General features: G+C 44.4%; 1 protein-coding gene across 3 annotated transcripts in view; it reads right to left on the bottom strand.

Annotated features, from left to right (window-relative positions):
• vta1 (vesicle (multivesicular body) trafficking 1) overlaps nt 1-24,141 on the bottom strand; it is a 58,024-nt gene that overhangs the window by 2,356 nt on the left and 31,527 nt on the right. The window contains exons 5-7 of one of the 3 annotated variants that reach the window (XM_080490889.1): nt 19,961-20,075; nt 12,626-12,877; nt 9,205-9,282 (exon numbers count right to left, since the gene is read on the bottom strand). In XM_080490889.1, the coding sequence (XP_080347015.1) occupies nt 9,205-9,282; nt 12,626-12,877; nt 19,961-20,075 (445 nt within the window). The remainder of the gene's footprint in view (nt 1-9,204; nt 9,283-12,625; nt 12,878-19,960; nt 20,076-24,141) is intronic. The other 2 variants (XM_080490890.1, XM_080490891.1) reach the window with 2 other exon arrangements.

Genomic DNA, 24,141 nt, shown 5'->3' with positions numbered 1-24,141 from the left:
AGTTCTTGTTCTAAAGCGACTCCATATCTCAAACTTCAGACGCTGCTTTCACCTCATTTTAAAGAGTCAATGTGTTTTGTGGCTCCAGTTAACTTTGATTTGGTGGAAAACGGTCTGTGACTTAATGGTGAGGATGAAAAGTACGTGAGCTGAATCCGGTCAGTGGGGAGGGAAACGGGCTAAACCTCCACCAGGGAAGGTTGTTTGATTAAAACTTGATGAAGGGTCCAAACACCGGTCCACATTCAGAAGGTTTTATTAAACAGACGCTCCGACTTGGTACACTCTGGACACTTAGAAAGCTCGTTGGAGACGCGTCATGGAAAGTCACCGCATAAGCGTGAGTCAGCGCCGAGGGGGATTCTGGGTAAATTCTGATGGCGGGTGGGCGGGCGGGCGCCCTGCTGCTGATCTGCTTGAAGACAGACGCGTCTGTAATGCGGCTGATGATGGAGGTGAGGTGAACCGAGCGTTCGGTCCTCTTTGATCGGCTCTCATTACGGCGGGATTTAATAAAACGCTATCGGAGCGATGGAGCAGCGTGTCGGCGTCGCCACGGGGACAAACCGCTCCCCGTGAGCTCATCCTGTCGCCCTACTTTGCTCAAAAATAAAGGGAGTGATAACCTCTGCTGGGACTCACGCTGCAGCCGAACTCCAAGCTGCAAGCTATCCCTCCGTTTTATTGTCATTTGTTCTTTCGCTCCTTGTTTTCTCTCGATGTAAACACAAGGAAGAAGTTCCTGCAGCTCGCTGCGGCCCTCCGCCCATCGGAGCCTCAGGAGGATTACCGCTCGGCTGGAAGGGAACACAATATGTAAAAGTGGGTGGAACACTATAGAATATATGACAGCCTGCTTCATATACAGGACTCCAGTGTGCGTTGTAGGAATGCACCAGGGTGAGGGGCTGAGAAAAGCCCCCGTAAAGCCTCCGTGAGCCGTCCTGCAGTGGGACGTGCTGATCCACAGTCAGAAGACTTCAGCTCCTCATTTTGTTGCTCTGATTCAGCTCGTGTCCTTCTTCTCATCAGCATGCCTTTCGTTGCCTCCTTAACATCTCAGAGATCGACGTGCAAAACAAAACGAAGAGACGCAACAGTACTGTGCAGTCCAAAAATAAAACTTTAGGAGGCAAAAAGCCTGAGATGTAGTTCAAGATGTAAACACTCACCGGCCACTTCATTAGAACCACCTACACATGGCCGCAGCTCAATGTATTTTTGAGAAGTGGACACGATGAAGATGAGCTCCTGAAGATCAAACTGAGCATGAGGACGTTGGACTATTAAAGTGGATTAATTGACTTTGTTTGTGGATGTTGGTTGAAGTGTTTCACAAACTGCTGATCCACTGGGATTTTCACACACAAACCATCCTCAGGCCCCAAAAAGGAGAAAACGTCCAGTTGATGCTGGTCAGAGGAGGACGGACCGACTGGTTGGTGATGATAGAAAGACTTTAGGACAGGGCTCTGCAACCTCTAGAGCCACATGTGGCTCATTAGCTCCTCTGGAGTGGCTCACTGAAGATTTCTAAACATGATATCGAGAACAAATTTCATCCTAATAGTATCTCCAAAAAAAAAAAAAAAGTATTTGCATATCTGGCTTATTTTGAAAAACACTCTCCTTGCAAAAATGGCTTAAAAAGGCTAAACCTGCTAAAATTGCCATTAATAAAACATTACAAACTGATGAAAATTTGCTAAGAACCAGCGAAAAAATGTGTTACAAGGAGAATTAGCAGAGAAAAAAAAAGCTGACTTGGCTAAAAAAAACGACAAAAAACCAAACATTTTTGAAACTCAAAAATGGAGCAAAAACCGGTCAAACGGTTAAAATGACAAACTGACTAGAAAACAACATCGCTGAAGAGCTTCTTTGAAATGCTTTCCTGTGTGAAGTGAACTAATCAAAGGAAATGCTCATAAAAATCTCCATCAAATAATAAATTGCGGCCAAGAAAACCATCAACAGCCAGAATGGGTCGACACCATCAACGACATATACGTTCTGGAAAAAATTACCTTCTCAGTTCATTTAAAAACGGACAAGCTTATTAAGATGTGGCCAAAGTGGGTTTTCTATATGGGGAAGAAGCAAACCTGCTTTGGATTTGAACCAGAGAATGAGGCTGCAAGATAACCTCCCCACGAAGGTGCTGGAATTGTATTTGTTTATTTTGTTCCTTCTCTGTTTTAACGCATCCCATTCGAATGTTAAAAAAAAGTTAAAAAAAAGTATTGATAGAGTATTGGTGTTCAGTTGGTTTTGATGAATCGTTTTAATGTCTGTGCTACTGTCATTCCTTTGAGGTGAATACTGACAATGACATGAATTTATGCAATGCTCTGAAAATAAAAAATAAAACAAAGAAAGGGAGGAAAGTCCTAAGAATGAAACAATAGAAGACCACTCAAAATAAAAAGCTATATTTAAAAGAGAATACGATGAATCCTACTTAAAAAACCTGACTTGACTGACATGCTCTCAGTCCACCCTGTGTCGTGTGGCGACTGGTTAACTAACGGCGCCATGAAACCTTCCAAACGGCTACGCCATGTTGAGACCAAGCACCCTGCCTCAAAAGACGAGCCTCCGGAGTTTATTCGAAAGAAATAACAACATGAAAATGAAAGAAACAGTTACCGACGGCTAAAAACGAGTCTCAGTTTCACAGACTAACCAAACTGTTAGAGCGAAGAAGCTCTTAGGAGCGGCTGCAGCACAAAATGTGCCACAGGTTCCTGTTTCGGTTCCCGCCATAACGAGATGAATCGCAGAGGACGTTGAGGCGCAGTTGCTTACGGAGTGGACGGAACATAAGGAACCCGCTTTGGGTTTCACCGTCTCCTATCAGAACCAGATGGAAAACAAGCTCAGGGCTCCACTGAGTCTGTGTGACGGGGAATCCTGCTATACTATATAAATTACAATGGAATAACAGCAATGAAAGTGCATAATATAAAATAATCATATTTACATTCTGTGTGTAATAATTAAATTATATATGATGGATTTTATTGGGTTTTGTTCTGTGTGTGACCTCCCTTCATACACCCTCCTGTCAGTCCGTTCGTCGTGTGAAAAAGGTTGGCGAGCGCTGATCTAATGGAGAACTCCAGCAGGATGACACACCAGGTCATCCTCTCACGCTGGTTCCTTGAACATGACAATGAGTTCACTGGATTCCACTTCCCTACCACAGTCACCAGAGCGCAAATAGATCCGACAAAGCGTCTCCAAAGTATGGTGAAATAGGACAATTACATCATGGGTCTGTAGCCAGCAAACCTTCAGCAACTGTGTGATGCTGTCGCGTCAATACGGAGCAAAATCTCTGGAATGTTTAAAGTACCTTGTTGAATCTGTAGCGCAGTACGTGTGGTAAGGGGTGGTACGGGTTTTCGTGTTTCTACTGATAAAAGTTGCGGATGGTACCGAAAGTAATGTTCCCAACCGTAACATTTTGCATAAGCGCTGTATTGAGGGACCTCGCACATCAGTATGGGTTCCATAAGGAGGCGCTACAACACGGCCGTCTGCTGACTGGTAGTGACCATCGTCACTCTCGACATGCCTGCAATAAAGAAACAGCTCATCGGCCATACGAACCCTCCAGTTGTTGTGAGCATATGCCGCTTTGCGTACACTGGTTGGTTTGTTAACACGGTGTCTTCCAACAAGGTGCAGACGCTCCTATGGGGACAACTGTTTTCAAGGTTCATTAACTGGGATTCTTCTTCTTGCATATGTAGGAATTTTAGTTCTTTTCCAGCGCATGACTGAGCTTTTTAGGGCGCGTTCACATTTCCCTGATTGATCCGGACCAGAGATCTCTTCAGGGAGTTTCTGGGTCTTCGAACGCTCCCCCTAACTCTGAACCGGATCGAACAGGCGACCTCTGGGCCCCTTGAAATTGCGCGTCTCGATTCTCATGCAAATGGCCTGTCCGGCGGGCGGGGTGAGAAGAGGTGACGTAGAGCGCAATGCATTCTGGGTAGTAAACAAAGAAGGCCAACAGCACGAATCAGAGGAAGCAGACGCAGAAAGAAAAAGTTGGGCAGATGTGGAGTAGTGAGGAAGAAGTAGTGAGAAAGGCGCTCATCGATATCTGGTCTGAAGACGATACATCACGATTGTTTGTGGCTACCTATTAGCCACGAGCTAATTAGCCTAGCCACCACGGGCTAAGGCGGCGGGATTTCTGCTTTCGGTCCGGACCGATCAATGACCCGTGTTTCTTCTTTACTTCCACTCTGGACAGTGTTTGTTTTGGGCAACAGCGCCCCCAAATGAGCAGCTGTTGTAATTGTGTGACATTTCAAGGTGGTTTGATCCAGTCCCAATCATATCAGATGGTCTTTTCTACTGAGGCTGGTTACATCTTTTTTTTTTTGAAAATATCTTACAGACTCCTGAAGACTGTTTGGTTTAACAACCAGCTGTTTGTGACCTCAGAGGGTGAAAGTCCGAGTCAATCTGTGAATTAAAGACCAAACCAAGTGTTGATAAATGAGTGTTGGACCAAAACTTGAACGAGTTTCTCCAACTTCACCAAACCTTGGCATTACGAGCCAGTCGGTGGTTAAACGGTGAGGTCACTGCCGTATTTCAGGGCGTTAAAAAGCCACAGCGACAAGTGGTTGAAGACACGGGGGATCCACTGGAGATCCAGACAGCTAATGTTACTCTCACAAGAGTTAACGTCTGCCATATGACTAACGACTTCAAATCATTCTCAGAGTGAACAGGGTGGGCTTCCACGGAGGAGCTGAAGGAGCAGAGCAGCAGATAATGTCTCTCTTGGCTTCGTGACGGCCATAAAAACAAAAAAGGTTTTTCTGCTCTTAAAAGTGTCCTGGAGAAGGACGGGGAGAAAATGATTGAATAATGCTTCGCTATAAGCCTCTAATCCCCCGGCTGATTCCTGCTCCCCTCCAAAAGGATGGGAAAAAGTAAAGAGTCACAGATCTGCTGACTGCAGGCTGACAAGGATGGGAAAAGTTGGAAGGAACGGAGAAGTGGAAAAATTAAGAGAGAGAGAGAGAGAGAGAGAGAGAGAGAGAGAGAGAGAGAGAGAGAGAGAGAGAGAGAGAGAGAGAGAGAGGGAGAGAGAAACCACAGAAGGAGAAATATGAAGAGGAAAGAGACATAATCGGGGAGTCATTCTTTACAGGAAGGGAAAGCAATAAATACTGAAGAAACTTAACTACATTCTTTCACTTTGCACTGCTTAAGCCAAAAACATGCAAGGTGCTGGAGCTCCAGGTTCAACGCCATGCTGGGGATTTTGCTTCTTTAGAGTAATATAGTTCCTTTTCTCATTTCCTTTTGGAAATGAGAAATTAGATTGATCATAGGTCCATATAATTAATACCACCTGTGTGGATTCTGCAGATATAATTCCTCCTCTCTGCTTTAACATTTGAAGGCACCGGGACGAGTCAAAGGATTACGAACCAATCAGAGGCCGCCTTTCAAAACAGATATACATCATGGTACCATTTGGCCAATCACGTTGCTCGTTACTGGGCGTAATACAAATCAGAAATCAGATGTGCGTTGTGTACCCGAGCCGATAATTCGCTATATTTCCGCGAAAAAGGATGAATCCAGGCAAAATTAGACTGTGACAAATCGTGACGGCCATTAAACACATATTTTAGAGGCTTTGAGCAACACCAAACATTTACAGTCCAACTGACGGCCGGAGGCTCGCTGCCTAAAACCATGTTGTCATGTAAACTGACCTTCAAAACAAAACAAATGTTTTCCATTTCCATTTGAAAATGATGTTGTGGAAAAAGGCCGAGATCCAAACTAGTTTCTAGCAAGGTGACAGGCGTGTTGAAATAGGCGTAGACGTTCCATCGCTTTCAAACTTTATTTTGTGCATCATCATAGATCTCAGAGCTGCACAGTGGTGCAGTGGTGCAGTGGTGCAGTGGTTTGTCCTCTCCGGTTCAAATAACCGCCAGGGCCTTTCACTGTGGAGTTTGCATGTTCTCCTCGTGTGTGCAGAGGTTTACTCCGGTTTCCTCCCGGATTATTGATCTGACATATTTATATGTATCCTGCAGCCCTAAGTTCGATAAAGACGTATAAAACATAGATGGTTGTAATATGAAAAGCGTCTTTGTATAACAATATGCCTCTGATAGAAACGCAATGTGCAGACAGTATATCTCTCATGAGCTTTAAAGCATAGAGCAATGACTGTAATCACTGCTTCGTTTAGTCGCACATAACTGAGGATTATGTGAAATGAAAAGCTTCAATGCTGGAAACTAAAAGAGAGTAATTACTATGTTGTTGCATCACTGACTTATATAGAAAAAAAAACCCTGAAATGACTATGACTCGGCGCTCCTGAAAAGATTTTTTTTAATTTCTTTTTTCAAATAAATGCTTAGCATGAGGGCCGCCGTGCGCCTGCCATCCTGACCCGCTCCGTGGCGAACCGCAGGCTGATAATGACAGTCTAGACCACGGCGAAGCGGCGGCGGCGGCAGGCTCATAATGACACGTTGGACAGCAGACAGACGGCTGGTTCGGAGGTCAGCCGCGTCACCACACTGCCACTTTCTCACCAGCTATGTTACATCCTCGGGTGTTTAAAGGAATAAAATCATTTAAAAAAAGATGAGACGGGCGCTTTTCTGTTTGACTGAAACCTGTCAAATCCATTTCTGAGGAAGATGAGCTGCCTTCATCTCCCCTACAGAGTTTCAAGTGAATTCTGAACGTGCTGTAAGATCTTCTTTGTCTAAAAACCGTAAACCCATCAGGCTGATTCCAGTGTCCCTTCATCACTGTGTGGTCACTGCAGTGTTGCACGATGCCAACGAGGTATCTTTACTCATTAAGCTGAGGAGGAGAACAAACATGGAAGTGACTCTTCCATTGTTCTGTTTGGTCAGAGAGCCGTAAATACTTTCTGAACTCATCTTCCGCCTCTGGGTCATTACAGTCTTCAACACTCACTGCTCCTCAATAGATATTCAATGAAAGAAATCTCTGCTTTCCATTTACTGAGTTTTCACAACCGACACCTGAAGATCCAGGGTGGGACTGTGCTTTGGAGCCACCGGGGATCACTCGATTGTTAATGAATGAAGTGAAACGTCATCCAGATTTACTTTGATCAGCGAAGTTCCAGCCTGGCTTGATCTCCGTTGTGCAGTTTGACAAAGTTTAAATAACGCACAGTACGTGCTGCTTTCTGTTTATCGTCGGCGGTGTGAAACACAGAGCTGCCTCTGGTGGAGACGTGGATGTTGTGTAAAATGACTGCAGAGCACACCGAGTGCAGTGGAGCCACAACGTTTGGTGCAAATCACGGATTAACTTAGGTCCCGTTTACGTGACATTTCAATTGAAAACTGATTTTTTTTTTTTGCTTTTTCGTTTCAGAAAAATTTTGTTTACATGTCAACTTTATGAAAACAATGCCCTGCCTGTGCAGAAGAACCGTTTACTACGGCCGTGGCGCACATGAGTCTGAGCGTTTTTGAAAAGTTCCACCTTAGGATTTATTTTCAAAAAGCTGCATTATCAGTGGCACCGTGCGCTATTGTCACGCAACCAAACATTCAAAACTCAACAAAAGTTTTCAGTTTTCACTGCCTTAGCAATAATCGTTCACGTAGTCAATTGCTAATTTACGAGTGGATCACCAATAGACACAAACCACAAGTGTCTTTAGGTTTCCCTTCATCTGAAAACATCTTCACACTCATTAACTGCTCTGCCTGACATACTGAAATCTGTAGAGTTTGACATCTTCACTTGAGTCTCCTACATATCTAAGTTGGATAGAGAAGAAGAAAAGCTGCATGGAGGGATGGATTAATAAAAGCACCTTTGCATGCAGTAACAATGTGCTTCTGGTGGAAACACAATGTACAGAAAGTTTGCTTGACCTTCATTCATAAAATAAATCTCAGCCCCACTCTCCAGCAGCAGGGAAAATATATAACTGTTGAATTGCATGAAAGGATGACAACGTTGGACGTCTGTCTGAGGAATTTGTCCTGACTCCGTTTCCGCTGCAGGAACAGGACGGCTCCCGCATGACTGACAGAAATGGCTTCTGGCTGTAAACCACTCAAACAGCTTCACACAGGCGGTGATGGTTTGTAAATCAAATCAACATCAGACTGGGACGAGCTACTGACGAGAGAGCTGCTTCAGTTGAGTCGTCATATTTAGTTAAAACTCGTCTGAATGAGCTGGAATCTTATTGGTTTTTAGGGGATTACTAAGAGAAAAAATAATCTGTATATACAATTTATAGACAAGAACATTTACTTTATTGTGACACATAGAACTTGGTCCTGTTTATATGATAACATTTCAAGTGAAAACGCATTGTTTTTGTGATTTCAGAAAGGTTTTGCATTTACATTGCAAAGTGTCCGTTTCCAGGGAAATGGCAGGACGGCCACGAGTTGGCACTAGTGGGTTCCAAAAGGTTGCGTTTTCAGTGGCTCTGAGCACTGGCGTCGTGGTAACGGACTCCCGAAATGCAGTGAAAGTTTTCCGTTTTCACTTGAACATGTTCTTGCGTAAACAAAATCTTTTAAGTGCGGATAAGTTCCCCCTTTTTCATAGCTATGACAGCATCAACTCTTGGATTTTGGAGTGTTTCTGTAGGAAGTTGTGCTCATTCAGTCTTGAAGGAGAAGGCCTGGCTGGCAATCTCCGTTACAGTTCATCTCGAAGATGCTCAGTAGGTTCTGTTCTGAGCTCTTGTCATCAAACTGTGTCTTTACGGGGCTTTGCTGTGTGCTCGGGCACTGCTCTGTTGGGTAAAAAAAAAAAAGGGCCTTTCCCAAACTGTTTACTAAATTTAGAAGAGGAGCATTGATGAAAATGTCTGTATAAATATGGTTTCTTATATCTACGGCTTCCTCGACCATGCAGAGGTAATCTGTGACTCTAAAGCCATTTTTACAGTGAAATGACAACCTGCTAATCTTGACCCCACCTATTGGATGCAGGGTGAGTGTGGAAGGTAAAAGTAACAGGGTCTGTTAACCTGCCTATACAACCATTTCTGATCAGTCCAGGATCAAGTCCTTCGGTGTGTTTCAAGCTTCTCTGGGTTTTTGTTATAAACAACCCAAAGCCATGCTCACTTGACAACTGGCGTAGAAGATGGAAAGATAAGAGTGTGAGAGCGTGCATGTGTGTTCTTACCCTGCGGTTGAGCGTTGAGCAGTGTGGGGTCGACAGAGGGCACTGATCGAGGCAAAGGCACTGGTTTAACTGGTTCTGCTGGTCAACAAAAACACCGCAAATTATAACAAATAGGAAAAATAAATTAAATTTTTCGACAAAATACTGCAATTTTAGTCATTAAATTCTGATTAAATGCAACAGGCGTTTTGCGCTTTTCACTTTAAAATGTCGTCATATAAACGGGGACCTTATTGTTGGATGATGAGTTGATTTGCAATGTAGAAGCTCCAAAAAATTCCAACTGAAATTATTAGAAGTTTAGCTTTCTTAAAAATAAAAAAAAAATGATGTCAATGCAACTCCAATCCAAGTGCATACATATAGAATAGGAAGTTTCTTCTCGGGTGCGCTCTCTTTTTTACAAGCGTCACCACAAAAAGTCTGTAACTCACACCAGAAAGGAAACCCCAACTCACGACAAAATCCACCGTTGAGAAAATTTGAAAAATTCATAAAAAAAACTGCCTCCAGTATGGATCAAGTGCGCAAAAAAAAACTTAAAATAAGTCAAATAAAATCGTTAAAATTCTACATAAGCCAAAATTGTTTCTATACACCCATTTAAATCAAGACACAATGGAAGCACACAGAACACGGTCATCTGCGTAGAATGGCAAGATGGTATCCAGCCGGGAAAGCTTTAAAAGTCTTGGCTTAAACGCCTCGGCTCACCTCACTTAAGACTACAAACATCTTCCAGCGGGTGAATAACAACTCGCATGTGTCCCCAGCTGTACAGAGGAGAACAGGAAAGGATCTGCAGCAGGAGGTTGAGGGTGGCAGAGAGCATCCTAAAAGGACAACTCCCTAATCTCAAAAGACTCTTAAAGGACCCCACCAGCGCTGGACATCAGAAAAGACTTCCTACAACCCCAAGAGAAAGACAAAAAGCAGCTTCCAGCCACACACAGACGGATTGCCTTCGGTTGCACAACCGTCGCAACGTCCATTAGAAAAACTCCCACACTGCGACACAAGACCAGCGTTTTATGCCGCAACAAAAATCTGATTGTCTTATATGTTGTCCTCAAAAGAATCCTGATTCTCATCTCTGCAATGGATTTGGGTGTGATGTCTTCATTACAGGTAAAGTATCAGCGCACACTACTCCTCCACAGGATCCAGATATCTTTCCAGCCAGTTTCAAAATACTTTTGCCGTGAATTTAATATGGCTTTTACCAGAAAGCATCAGGACAACAGCTTGAATGATTTGTTTTGGATGGGTTTAAACTACTTTCTGCTTGGATTTCAGGCCATCTTGGACTGAGTCCAGGCTGTTTTTGGAAAAACGGAATCGAATTTGAATCGGAGCACCCATTTGGGAACCTAAATCTCATCTCTGCTTCCCACAAGCCAAAGCTGACTGATATCGGGCAGCTCCGGTGTGATAAACAGCGGTCCCTCTCTCTCCGAGGGTGTGAACACACACCTCGTCTGTCAGCGGCGCCGCGGCAGAGCTGGACGAGCGCCGAGGTCGACCTCCGAGCCTCACTGAACTGAATCACTACTTCCTTCTACGAGGTGGAGACCGTAGCAGACATTAATGCAGCGTTCAAGTTGCAGACTTTGTAAGTGTGTGGTAAAAGGTACACCCAGGACTGCTTCATGGATCCTGAGTCAAGTTTCTTACGCTCTGTGCGTACTATGAAACTGAATCCTGGCGGCGCCACGGCATGTAGCTCATATGAAGTGAAACTGTTCTAGTCAAAGAAATAAGGTGGAATGTTTGTATTTACACTCGAACAGAACGAGCTCATCAACTTTCCTGGAAATGTAATCATCTGGGAAGTGATGACTGGGTACGTTAGGACTTCCGATGCAACTGGAAAAGCAGCAAAATCCCAGCAACAATCCCCGTGGGAAGGTGTGTTTGCCAGCTCTTTGTGCATCATAGTTTGTAATCTACATTCGCCCTAAATGACTATAGGCTCTTCATTGTTCTGGGTCCCTCGACACGTCAAACATAAACAGAACTAGCCTATTACATAAACTATCGCCTTGATCCAATCTGCCACAGAGGTGCGATTAAACTCTCCTGCACAGACGCACTCTTGATTTAACTCGGTACCTTCAAGTCAAACAGAGCGGTGGAGTACGTGCAAGTCTCAAAAGAACAAGTGTCCATGAATGCAGCGCCTGTAAATTGAGAGGTTGTCATGTAGTCTGTGCTATCAGGGGAAATTAACGAGAAGGAACAATTACAAGAGTGAAGATAAAACAAAAAAATACCATAACAGCGCGTCTTGTACTGCAGGCGAACATTTCCACTGAAGAGGGAAACGTCACTCATCTTCAGACCGACAGAGCCACATGTCACCTTGGCGTTCCCAGTTCTATTACTTTCATACAGATACTGTTGATGGTTGTACTGTTACACTGATAATGCATATGAACATATGAATTGCAAGCCGAGCTCAGCAGCAAGAAGCTGCAATTACACAATAATTCATAATCAGGGTATTATCTAGATCAGGGGTGTCAAACATAAGGCCCGAGGGACAAAACCTGCCCACAAGAGGCTCCTATCTGGTCAAAACACCAAGCAAATAGTAAATATTTACTAAAAACATCACAATTTTTAACACATTTTCTAAGATTGGTGGACGCAACACAACTCTGAGACCAGAGCTGAGATATCAGTGATGCCAGCAAACTAGCATTAGTTTCAAAGCCATGTCATCAGGGGGAGTTTGTAGAATTACCCATAATGCAACAGCTAGAGAATTAATTTTTTTGCGAGGGGGGGGGGATCGACATCCCCGCTGTTTGACTAGATCAGGGGTCGGCAACCCGCAGGTCCGGAGCCACATGCGGCTCTATCGTCCCTCTGCTGCGACTCCTTGAGCCTCGGTCCCACTGCGGTAGAGACCCAGACCCGTGGGGGGGGGGGGGGGGGGGGGGGTCAACAGCAGGGGTCGGTCTGTGATGGACGGACGACTGGTGACACGGAGATGGTGGTGGTCTAATCCTGGTGAGCCAGAAGCTCCTGGGTTGGAAAAGAGCCGCTGCCACCTTGCTCTCTGCCGACCCCTGGACTAGACTTGAGTTTAAAAATTAAAAATCAGTGTCAAGTCTGAGAGAAGTACAATCAATGGCTTCATTATTGTGTGTCGTTCCTTTAGAATGCTAGTTAATTCAAAACTAGATGACCCAAGATTTCAACGGCACTGCCTTTTTTCATGGAAAGAAAAGAATTATTTAACTTCAAAATCTGTCCAGAAATCCGAAATCCTTTCTGCTCTAATAAATATATACATATATATATATTGCACTTAAATCTCAGCCAACAACCTCAAAACCAATCACCTGGGGCGAAATAAAAGCTTCGGACACACGAAACCCCGAGCAGACACACTTGGCGGTTTTCTGCTTCCTACCTGTGGGCGGCGGAACTTCGGCCGGAGTGTTGGCCGGAGCATGGGCCCCTGGTGGGATGTGGATGTTGTTGTAGTTGGTGGTCGGGGGACCAGACGGCCCCGGGCCTATGTTGGGAGTGAAGCCGATCCCCCCTGACGGACCCGGGTCCAAACTCGGGTCCTGACCATCGAACGTCTGCGAAGGAGCTCCGCCTCTGAAGGAGCCACTGTAAAAAGAGCCCTGGCCTGAGAAACCTTCGGCTCCAAACTCATCTACAAGAAACACAGAAAGACGAGAACTTTACAAAACGCATCATTTTTGCATTTACATGGCAACATTTTGAAAACGATGTCCGTTTATACTGAAACAGCAGAAATGCTGAAATTGATGTAGTGAGCGTGCCGGGCCACAAGTTGGCACCGATGGTTGTTTTTGTGATGAAACCACACACACATACACGGAGAACAATACGCTATAAACATCAACGGGAGAACAGACGAGCAAGTTGGATTGTTATTCCGGGAGCAGGAGCACTATTTTCAAAAGTTTTGTTTTCTTTCCCCTGTTCTACAGAGATGGAACCAGAGAATTTTCAAAAAGTTCCTCCGTGGGAACCGTCATTTTCCGTGGCTCTGTCGTGTGACGAAGATGCACGGCATACAACAACCGTCACCGTAATCAATGACGGGTCCGTTACGCAATAAACAGAAACCAAACCAACAAGCGAACCGTCTAAAACCCCAAAAAAACCAGCAGGCTGTGAGAGTTTTCATCCCCTCGTCACGGAGCCCCGGGCCGCAGAGACCCAGCCTCTCTCAACAACCACACCTAACGTAAAGAAAACAACGTCTCGACGGCCGGCGATGTTTGGACGGATCCAAAGTGTTGAGCAGGATGTGCAGACACAGGCTGGATTCGACACCCGCGTTAAAGTCGGGCCTCTATCATTACTGCAGTTAGAGGAGGGAAGCGGAAACCCGATGCTCGAGTTGGAATACTTCGTCTGTCATTAAGCTGTTAAACTCTTGTTTTTTCAGTGACAGTTTAGTGAGCTGAACGACGCGTCTTTAGTAGCTTTTTGTCAGATCAATTTAGGGTCCGAATATTAGTCAGAAATTACACGTACAGCAGCAAACTACAACACTGTACAGTGCGCTTTGCTAACAGAGACGGTGCGTAACAATAAAAACAAAAACCAGCTGAAGGTGTGTAACTGTGTGAGTATTTCTGGTTCCTGATGTTTCCTTGGGTTTATTTGTCAGCAAACACTTGAATGAAAAGCTCCTCAAATAAGACGGTCTTTCAAGATGTGTAATTTAACCCTTTATGGTACGTTGACCCTGAAATCCAAACAATCTTGGGTGCCGTTTGAAGGACATCTAAACACTTGCTTACTTTTGATATTCATTTAGTATTAACCAGCACTGCTATTTATATATCGAGGGATCATACGTCTTCAGTCAAACTTTGACCACATGTTTTAGATTAACCATAAATAACCACATTTTTCTAGTCTTTTTTGATTTATTTTTTCACTTCGATTGATATTCAGAGAAAGATAGAGAGATGATAGATACAAGAGGTACAAAAAAATAAAAAATATATATATATATTAAGAGAGAGAGATCGATAGAGGGATAGAGAGATATCAATTGATAAATACAGAGCTCGATAGAAAGATATCGATCCATAAATAAAGAGATAGACGGAGAAAGAGAGAGATGGATAGACGACAGATTAATAGATATTGATTGCTAAATAGGGGTGCAAGATAGAGAGATATTGATCAATGGAGATAAAGAAAGAAAGACAGAGCGACAGATGGAGAGATGGATAGATATTGATTGATAAATAGAAACTATATATATATATATATATATATAAATATATACACATACACATACATACATGAAACTTTTTAAAAGTTTTTACTGTTAATTTTATGCATCATTAAAACTTCTTTGTGGAACTCAAGTTGTAGAAAGTTTCTATTTTCTCTCTCTGGTGAGTGCGATGATGTAACTGTCAGAAATACAGAATAAATACGGAACAATAGGAATTAAAGCTTTTTGCAATAAATGTGAGCAAACATTGACTTTTCAGACTGAATTCAGCCGTCCCAAAGTTAAAATTTTCAGTTTCATTTTCAGAGGACTTCTTGGTAATTAAATGGATTAGAGAGAGCCTGAAGGAATATAACAAATATTGGTAAAGATTAAATGTTCTTCACAGCCGACTTCACAGTGGAGCGAGCATAATTCTGATCAAAATGAGTTTGATCCTGAGCGGCGACGAAAAGATCAAATATAGAACAAGAAAGTTTCAGCTCGCAAAGTGATGTCACATCTTTTCAATTAAGGAGCTTTTTATTCTCAATTGGTAACAAATTAATTAAAGATAACGATCTTAAATGGAGAGAGGTCCTGAAAGGTCACGATGATATCAAGCCTCAAAAGAAGAAGATTACCATGAATAAAACACAGCGTGCAAGTGGTGAAGACAATCAAAATACAGTTAGGTGAAACGTTTACGTGAATTAGGGAATCAAGTTGGATATTTAAAGACCCACCAAAAATAGTGTGAAAGAAGATCAAGTTAAATCACTTGAACATGGTGGGAAATAGAATACACCAGGAGAGAACTCGGGCCAGGTGTCCACGGGAAGCATCAGACACAGTGGAATTAGCCTCAGTCAACACCGGAGAAAAATAAGCAAATCCTTAATTTGCCAGCTGTCCTCCAAATGTTTAGCAGAGGACTAAAATAAACAAAATGAATATTTTGTGTTTATTTAATCGAGACCAGAAGGAAGCTACCGCTAGCCGACAAGCGAGCGCTGTGAGTGAAATCCAGTGTGTTGCGTTGAAGTCTGGACAACTGCGGAGTGGGACATTTTCCATTTGGAAAGGTCAGGTCAGCTTGAGTTGGTAAAACTGGTGAAATTGAGGGGAAAAAGAGACACTGAGGGTCGTTGAGATGATTTGAAATTGTCTGAATGAGGCTTTAGAAGCATTCAAACATGATTTTTGACAACTATATCAGATTTTAAAAATGCTGCTGATGCACTGCGGCCGACTGTGGAGGTTAGCATTTAGCATCCTGGATCAAAAGTATTGCATTAACTTCATGAATCCTTCAACTACCACGACGCCAACGAGAAGCACATCTTGCACAAATGCTGAAAATTATACAATTTTCATGTTGGGCCACTAGTGGGTGCTGTTGTTTTTTTTTCTTTTTTTAATGGACCCACACACACACGTGTGTGCAGAAAACAATGCGCTCTAAACATTAACAATGGGAGAACATGGACATTCTAGTGGACAGACGACCAAGTTGGATTGTTATGACGGTGACTGTCAAAACAAAACTACCAAGTCCAGGAGAATCTGGACTGAGAGTCATGACACTCTGGAGGAAACATTGTTCTGATTGTCTATCTACTCGCAGATTTGCTGGAGAAATACTGATTAATGTCGTGGTGGATGCAGGAGCAGCATTTGAGAGGAGTTGTCCCCGTTTACAAGGAGATGGAGTCGGCGTGTCATTGAAATGTTGCACCTTGGGTTTTCAGTGTTTGGTTTTCACTTGAAAACACTGTTGTGCAAACGGAGCTTCAGATTACAATGTCTCCGTGTAAACAATGTCTAATTTGCTGGAGTCTGGCTCATAGCATTAGCAGTAGCAGGCACTGTTGATTGACATACAAACGCGTGAGTACTTGGTCGTGTACCGCTCGTTTTCCCCGGCACAGCCTACATGCGACCTCGTTTTTATATTCTTGACGAATACACTGCAGGAATGGAGGAGGACTGCAAGCTCTGCAGCTACAACTGCGTAAAATTGACCAAAAAGTCAGATATTTCTTTATGTACGGTTAAAAAAATGTGTTGAAAGGGAATATAATCCTCATCGTATTTCAGTAGGAGGTTACAAAAAGTAAAAATTTTTGCCACAATGCGTGACTTATTTTCAGATTAAACTGCTTTCAACAAAACAGCATCCCTCCGGCGACCTTCGCAGTGGTCGTACCAGTTTCAGAATCACCAAACATGATCGCTTGACTGATGAAGGTTCAAAGGACACCGCTTAAAATTTCATCTATGCAAAAATGAAAAAGTCACAATATATAAATTTTTTTTCTCCTTAACATGTCCATTTTCTGTTCCATGTGATGCAAAAAGACCAGAAAAGCTCAAAATGATTGATACTGGATTTGGAAACAGGTGCTTGTGGAGCATGTTGTGGACGTTCTGTCAGCAGCTTGGTTAAAAGCACAACTTCGGCGAATTGTGAAACGACGACAGAGGAAAGGAATGTTTTCTGATGGAGGGACAGATGTGCTCACCCTCTCTGTCTGTGTCACGTAACGCAAACATCTGGGTGTTTATGAACACATAGGAAGGCGAAACACACACACACACACACACACACACACACACACACACACACACACACACACACACACACACACACACACACACACACACACACACACACACACACACACACACACACACACACACACACACACACACACACACACACACACACACACACACACACACACACACACACACACACACACGATGATATCAGTTGTGTGCTAACAGCGCGACCCATCAGTGGGACCTGCTATCATGATGTCATCACTGAGACAGGGACCCTGGTGCACACTGGGAAAACAGTGTGAAGGTGTGCGCGAGTCACCGAACAGACAAGAGACGTGTGCGTTGCGTCCGTGCGTGCGACCGGGGGCTGCTGGAGGTGAGGTCATGAGTGAGCGCGGGGTCGGACACACCCACGCGTGTGTGGAGCGGGCGGGCGGGCGGGCGTGGGCGAGCAGATGGCCTCTATTTTAGCGAGGAATCCGTCAACATCAGTCCGCTGACATGAAAAATACGTTTCCAGTTTCCCCCGCGGGCGGGAAGCGAGACGTGTGCGAGCCCGAAGGTGTTCATGTCCAGATACATTTACGGCCGGGCCCCGCGTCTTCCCGAGGGGCATTTGATGCAATCCCTCACTCTCAGAGTGCAATCTCAAAATGAGTCCAGATGCTGGATAGTCCCAAGTGGCCCAGTGTAAATTGTGCTTGTAGCTGAGGTCACCCGAGTCTTGAGATTACAAGAGTAATCACATAAATCAGGGAAGACGCTGCTCCACTCCAGATAGTTTAGCCTTTTAAAGTCTCTCCTGCTCAGCCTATTTGGCTGAAAGATTAACCTTTCTTTGATTTTCTTAATACCCATCTCCTCTTTAAAAAAAACCCCAGAGAAGAAAAAATCTATACCCCAGATTATATCTTGTGTCAATGGACTAATTCTCCATTTATCTGTTGATCTGTGCAAGGCAACCGAAAATTGAAAGTTCCGATTAGAGTATTTTCTAAATCAAACATCCTTCTGTTCTCTTCCTTTAAAAATGGTGACAAATGTTCAAAGACTCCGACTGTAAGTGTTATCAAGTCTTCATCCTGAACCGAATAAAAATGTTAGGCTCAAGGACAGGGGTGTCAAACTTAAGGCCCCGTGGGCCAAAACCGAGTCGCAAGAGGCTGCAATCCGGCCAAACTGCCAAGCAAATCGTAAACATATTAAAGAAAACGCAGATTTTTTTTAAGTGGTGGACACAACAAAACACTTGAGACTCGAGCTGAGATATCAGTGACGCTGCCATGAAAGCGAGCAAACTGGCATTGGCCTCAAAGCCATACTGTCAGGGCGAGTTTGTAAAAACACCCAGAATGCAACAGCCATCGAAAATTCTTTTTGACATTTCACTGCACTTTGCACCAGAAGGTTTCATTAAAATTGTTGTAACTGTCTTCACTAATTGCTTGGTTTTTGTGAAAATATATACATTTTCACCACGTGTGCCCTGCGCCACAACTAATAAAACTTTAAAGTTTAATTTTAAAGGTTATTATGGCACTATTTTACCACTCAAGACGAAATTGGACGTGGCCCCTGAACTAAAATGTATTTGACACCCCCGCTCTAGGATTTGTTCCCACCGTTATGGAGTAAATGCCAACATCAGATGCTGATTTAAAACCTGAAATATGTGGAACATTGGAGACACGTGAATATACACAATCAAGTATCACTATACATGACTTCATGTGATGGATTATTTTAACTTTGAGTTTCACCAAAAATCTTACCATCACGTTTTAGTGAATAAAGGTTTTAAGAACCGACGACTGAGAAAGACGAGAGTCGGCTGTCTCGGGGGCTTCGGGGGGTCTTGTCCCACAGCAGGGATCAAATGGCAGCGTTCACACTTGTGCAAATAAACCACACTACACGAGTAACCGCACCGGAGTTTGATATAATCCAACCAATCCTGGCATGTGTGAACACCCCCCCAAAAAGAACATCTGATTTATATCAAGACAAGAGAACAAGGGTGACCCCCCCCCCCCCCCCCCCCCCCCTCCCCCCCTCCCCCCTCCCACCGACCCAAACTGTTCAGGACTTTCTCCAAGTGTGTCTTTACGGTGTGTACCTACTTCCTACCTGCTCCTAAACAAACTCTGATGGGACTCAAAGTTAAAAATATGTTACTGAGTGCAAAATGAGGCGAACTGGAGTGCAAACTTATGGTTAGAAATCTAGCTCACAACTCATCTGCTATAGGGAGATTGACCCACTTATTCAGCCTCAAACCCGCCAAAAAAGTGAACAATATGTATTATGAGATCAAAATCGGCCATAAATCTCTCACTGCTGCTCCAGTTTTATGAATTACCTTCCCCTTTGGCAGCTCCACAAAAGGTCTTGACTCCTTGTTCTCTGATTGTGATGAACTTTTAAAAAGGCTGAAATGGTCATTTTGTTATAGGACCGGTGTGGTCAATCTGGCCTGGATCTCCACGAGCGTTCCCATGCTTCTTTACACTAAAGGTTAAGTTTTATGGTGTCAGGCTGACATCAGAGGCCAGGGCTGTCCAGGGTGACAATGGTTGAGTTGATCTGCGTAGGGATACCAGGGGAAGTGGCGAGTAATAAAATAAATACCAGATCATTCTCACGTGCACAGAAATGCAGTCAGACACCCACGCTGCAACACTTTCTTCCCCCGGACTGCACTGATTTGGCTCTGTCACTCCTGAGCACAACTCTACCGTGGCGGTAGGAACACATTACATGACTAATCTACTCTCTGCACACTTCTAATCTCCCAAAGACTTCAGTTTCTACCACAGGGTTTTCCTGCTGCAGCCCAGAGCCTGATAAGGCAAAACAATACAGAGCTGAGCTTTAAAACGCACACACACACACACACACATCCAAGACATTGTTCAATAACAGCAAGCCACGCAGCGATGTGTGCGTCGTATCAGCGACTCCCACCTGCTTCCTCGTCCTCGTCCATGCCGATGGGTCCGGACTGAGGCGTCTCGCCGTTCTTCAGACAGTTGTGGATGTAGGTGGCCTTCCAGCGGGCGTACTTCCTGTGCTGGATGTTCTGGCAGAGATTGAAAGGAGAAGGTGAAAGGGACGTCAGATGGTGGTTATAAATCAAGTTGTGTAACCTGAGTTGAAGAAAAAAACAAAAATAAAAAAAGAGGCTGTGATGTTATGTAAAACGCAATAATGGGCCAATCATCTAAAGGACGACACATTTAAGAAGCAGTCACTCATTCAGAAAATGAGCCAGAAGTCAGTTAGCCAATCAGACAGCGAGGAAGGATCCGTTCACACGACAAAGCCTCGTTCATATCAAAAAAAGGTTTGCGGGTGTGTGGGTGTGTGGGTGTGGGGGTGTGGGGGTGTGTGGGTGTGCGGGGTGGGTCATGGGTTGGGTTTCCCAATCAAGACCCGGGGGGAGGGGTTATGGGGCGGGTGGATTATGAGGCTCCTGGGGGTGTAGAGTTGACTGTTCTCCGACCGGGGCCTGCGCCGGGCTTCGCTTTCCTGGGTCTGGGGGCGGGGCTGGTCCGGGGCGCGGCGGCTGGGGCCGTCTCTGCCTTACCGGGTTGGGGGGGGCGGTGGGTGGGCCTGTTCCCGGGGGTGCGGTGGGACTCGCCGCCGGGGTTGGGGGGGCTCTCGGCCCGCTCGGCCCGGGGGCCCTGCTCCGGCCTTTTCTCGGCTTGGCGGCTTGGGTCGGGGCCTGGGGCCCTGTGCCCTTTGTCCTTCTCTTGTGGGCCCCTCTTGCCTGGGGGGGATTCCTCTCTGCATTCTCCGTCGGGTGCTTTTTGGGCGGGGGCGGGGCTCTCTGGGGTGGTTCGCTGGGGTCTCCCCGGGCCTGGGGGGCTTCTGTCTGCCGGGGTGGCGGTGTCCGGGCGCGGTGGCCTCGGACCCCGGGGTGTCACCACGGGTCCCCCCACAACAGTTCCGGCCACACCCAGTGGACAAGCCACACACACTCACATACACGCACACACACACACACACACTTTCACTCCTCACGAAAGGTGCTTCTGAAGTTGCTTGTTGTCTGTCATCATTTGCTCAAACTTTAAAAATCATGTTCCTCTTTTGTTGTTGCCTCTTTGTTATTTCATGTTCCTGCTTCACGTTACTGTCTAGATAGAGCTGCTCAGGCTGGTTAAATCTAGGAAATCATCTTACTGTCTAGATAGAGCTGCTCAGGCTGGTTCAATCTAATAACAGTTGGAAAGTATTTGGATGAGTGTGATTATTGCAAATAATATATGTAGCACAACAAGGACATTGTATGTTATCCCCTTCCCCCCACCCCCCTCCCCCCTCGACTTTCTTCTCTCTCTTCTCTTCTCTCTCTCTTTGTGCGTTCCCCCCCGGTCGTGTACGGCAGCCATGCCAGCTTCTGACGGAGAAGGCAACAGGAGGAGACTCCAGGTCTCTCCCTGTTGCAAGACCAAAAACTGTTCTGACTCCGAAGGCTCTCAATCACATCATATTGTTGGCCCAAGCTGCCGAACAGGACAAGGGCAAAAAAAAAAAAAAAAAAAAAAAAAAAAAAAAAAAAAAAAAAAAAAAAAAAAAAAAAAAAAAAAAAAAGGTTTGCGTTTACACGCCAACGGCAAATACACTGAAAAGCCAACATGCTGGGACACGAGGTGGCGCTGTTGGTTGTGTTTGGAATGAAACCACACACACATAAATGCAAAGAACAATACACTATAAACATTAACACAATCGTGAGAACACGATATTTATATGGACCGATGACAAATTGGATGCGATTTGGGGTGAATCTCAACTGTAAGACTGCCAATATGGACTATAAAACTAAACGTTCCATCTTGATATCTAGTTTGAAAAAGTTAAATTTTTAATTTTTTGGTCTCGACAACACTTGGAGCCACTAAAAAAAGAGGAACGTTGCTACGGCGCACCACAGCCGAAGTGAATTCTTCTGCACGTGAGCGAGTCGATGGACACTAACAACCACGGCGCCATCCAGAGTGCTTGTGTGTGAGAAATTGTTCCTGCTTTGTAATCGAAGCATCGCGTAGTTTTCTTACATGAGCGACTTGCATATCTCTAAAAGACAAAATGAAAAAGACAGAGCAGAGCAGAGATGGTGAAAAGTCAAAAGGCAGCGACACGAATTAATATAGAGTCATTGGGGCAAATGAGCAGATGTAATGGCGAAGCTGGATGGGAGATCATTGTGGGTGCTTCTCCTCTCGTCTAGGATCCTCTTTGGAATATGAAGCTATTGCACCACTGTGGGATGAAGTGCACTCATCCCAAACCAGACTAATGAATTCTCACACACGGTAAGAGAAGCGCCGCACGGGGGGCCGAGGCTGTGGGACGCTTGGGAGGTGAGAATAGCCGAGGACGCCCGAGAGGAACAAGAACGACAGATTAACGTTGACATGAGTCTGATAAGACTGAATGGAGAAATTCCTGCTTCTGCGAGATAAGTCGAATGTTTGTAGCCACGGCTCAGAAACAATAAGGAAAACAGGAGAATGGGAGTCTCCTTTGGCATATAACTGTTTGTTTGACCTCATTCATACCGTAAAAACGGAGCGGCGAAAAGGATTCCTTTCTCGTCGTCGCAATAATACGGTTGTAATGTTAAACCACACCTTGGAAAGATAAACGTTCTTATCTGAAGCTTCAAATTAGTGACAGAAAGTTGACTGATTTTGAAAGTATTCAGTAAAAAACAGAATCACAAGTACAGTTCAGGGGGAAAAAAACCCCGTAAAAAACCCACGAGAGCTTTTGTGTGGAGATTTTGATCCGATTTAAAACAGGTCGTACAATGGAGGCGTTTTCAATTCTTTGGATGCATCTCTAGATTGTCACCAAGAGAACAGCCTCTAGAAAAAGGTCCGGCAATATCAATGCCATTGGATTTTTCATTTTCACAACTTCCCCACTTTATACAGCTCGGCGAGCTTTTCCTAAGTGTGACAGATTCTCTAAAGGTACATCTGCATGTTTAAAACATGAAGCACTTTCCTCTAACGGTTCTGAACAGACGACATCCCTGCTTGCTGAAAGTCACAGCGAGAGATTTGTATTTCATGAAGTATTGAGTTTCTATGACTGTTATACGGCCCCAAAACCCAAAGTCAGAAAAAGCGGTACACACGTTTACCTAAAGACAGTTTGTGTGATTGTCAACTACAATTACATGGAATTTATTGGAATAAATGACCTTGTCATTCTTAAATGTTTTCAAATGAGCAATTTTCCAAAAAGTAGCCGATAGCGTTTGAGCACTTATAGACAGAAACTCTTGACTGATTGACTCGGTGTGCCTGAATCAACGGGCACATCACTAAGGTAGCTTGCGTCCCATTCTATAAACGTGTTTATCGTCTGATTGACAGATCGACTGTTTCACACGGTGCCTGTTGAACACTCTCCAATGGCGTCAGTGGTGGCTGTCAAAATAAGATTATCTCCTGGTTACAGGAGAAATAACTCAAAACACAAGAAACAAGAGCAATCAGAGAGTTCCGACCTCCACCAAGGGTCAACATAAACACAGGGAAATGACACATATTCCACATCAACTGCCTTTATTCATTTTATTGTGGTGATCCGAGGATTTTATCTAATGCTTTGAAAGAACACAAGACGAGACAATATTGTTAACTTCTTCCACGTTATCATCCGAACCCGTAGCTGAGAAGCCTGGCTTATGGTTCTGATGTGGAGTTGGACGGAGGGAGGAGGGGAAACGCTGGTGGTTGTAGAAATGTGGCCCTTTATTCCTCTTTCAGCACAAACTGGACCAACAATCATTTCACACACACACCTGCAGTATAACACCGGCGCGCAACAGGACGACAACAAACTACACTTCCCACAACCAAAACATGCTGTGACTCCATATCCCACAATGCACTTGTCATTTAAAGTGACAGGCTAAAAGCATGCAACCATATATAGTGGAATTAAAATTTGGAAACAATTATTTTTGGATCACAAACCAGAATTTAATGGGTTCTTCCTTTTGATCAAAATGCACCTTTGTTCCAATTTACATGAAGATCAGCTCATTCGTTTTGGAAATATCTGACAGACGGCGAAACAGACAAATAAACGCAAGTGATTTCATAACTTCCCTGGCGGATGTA

This window comes from Lipophrys pholis, assembly GCF_963383615.2.
Source record: "Lipophrys pholis genome assembly, chromosome: 21".
Lineage (NCBI taxonomy): Eukaryota > Metazoa > Chordata > Actinopteri > Blenniiformes > Blenniidae > Lipophrys > Lipophrys pholis.
This window is presented reverse-complemented; position numbering and strand designations above follow the sequence as displayed.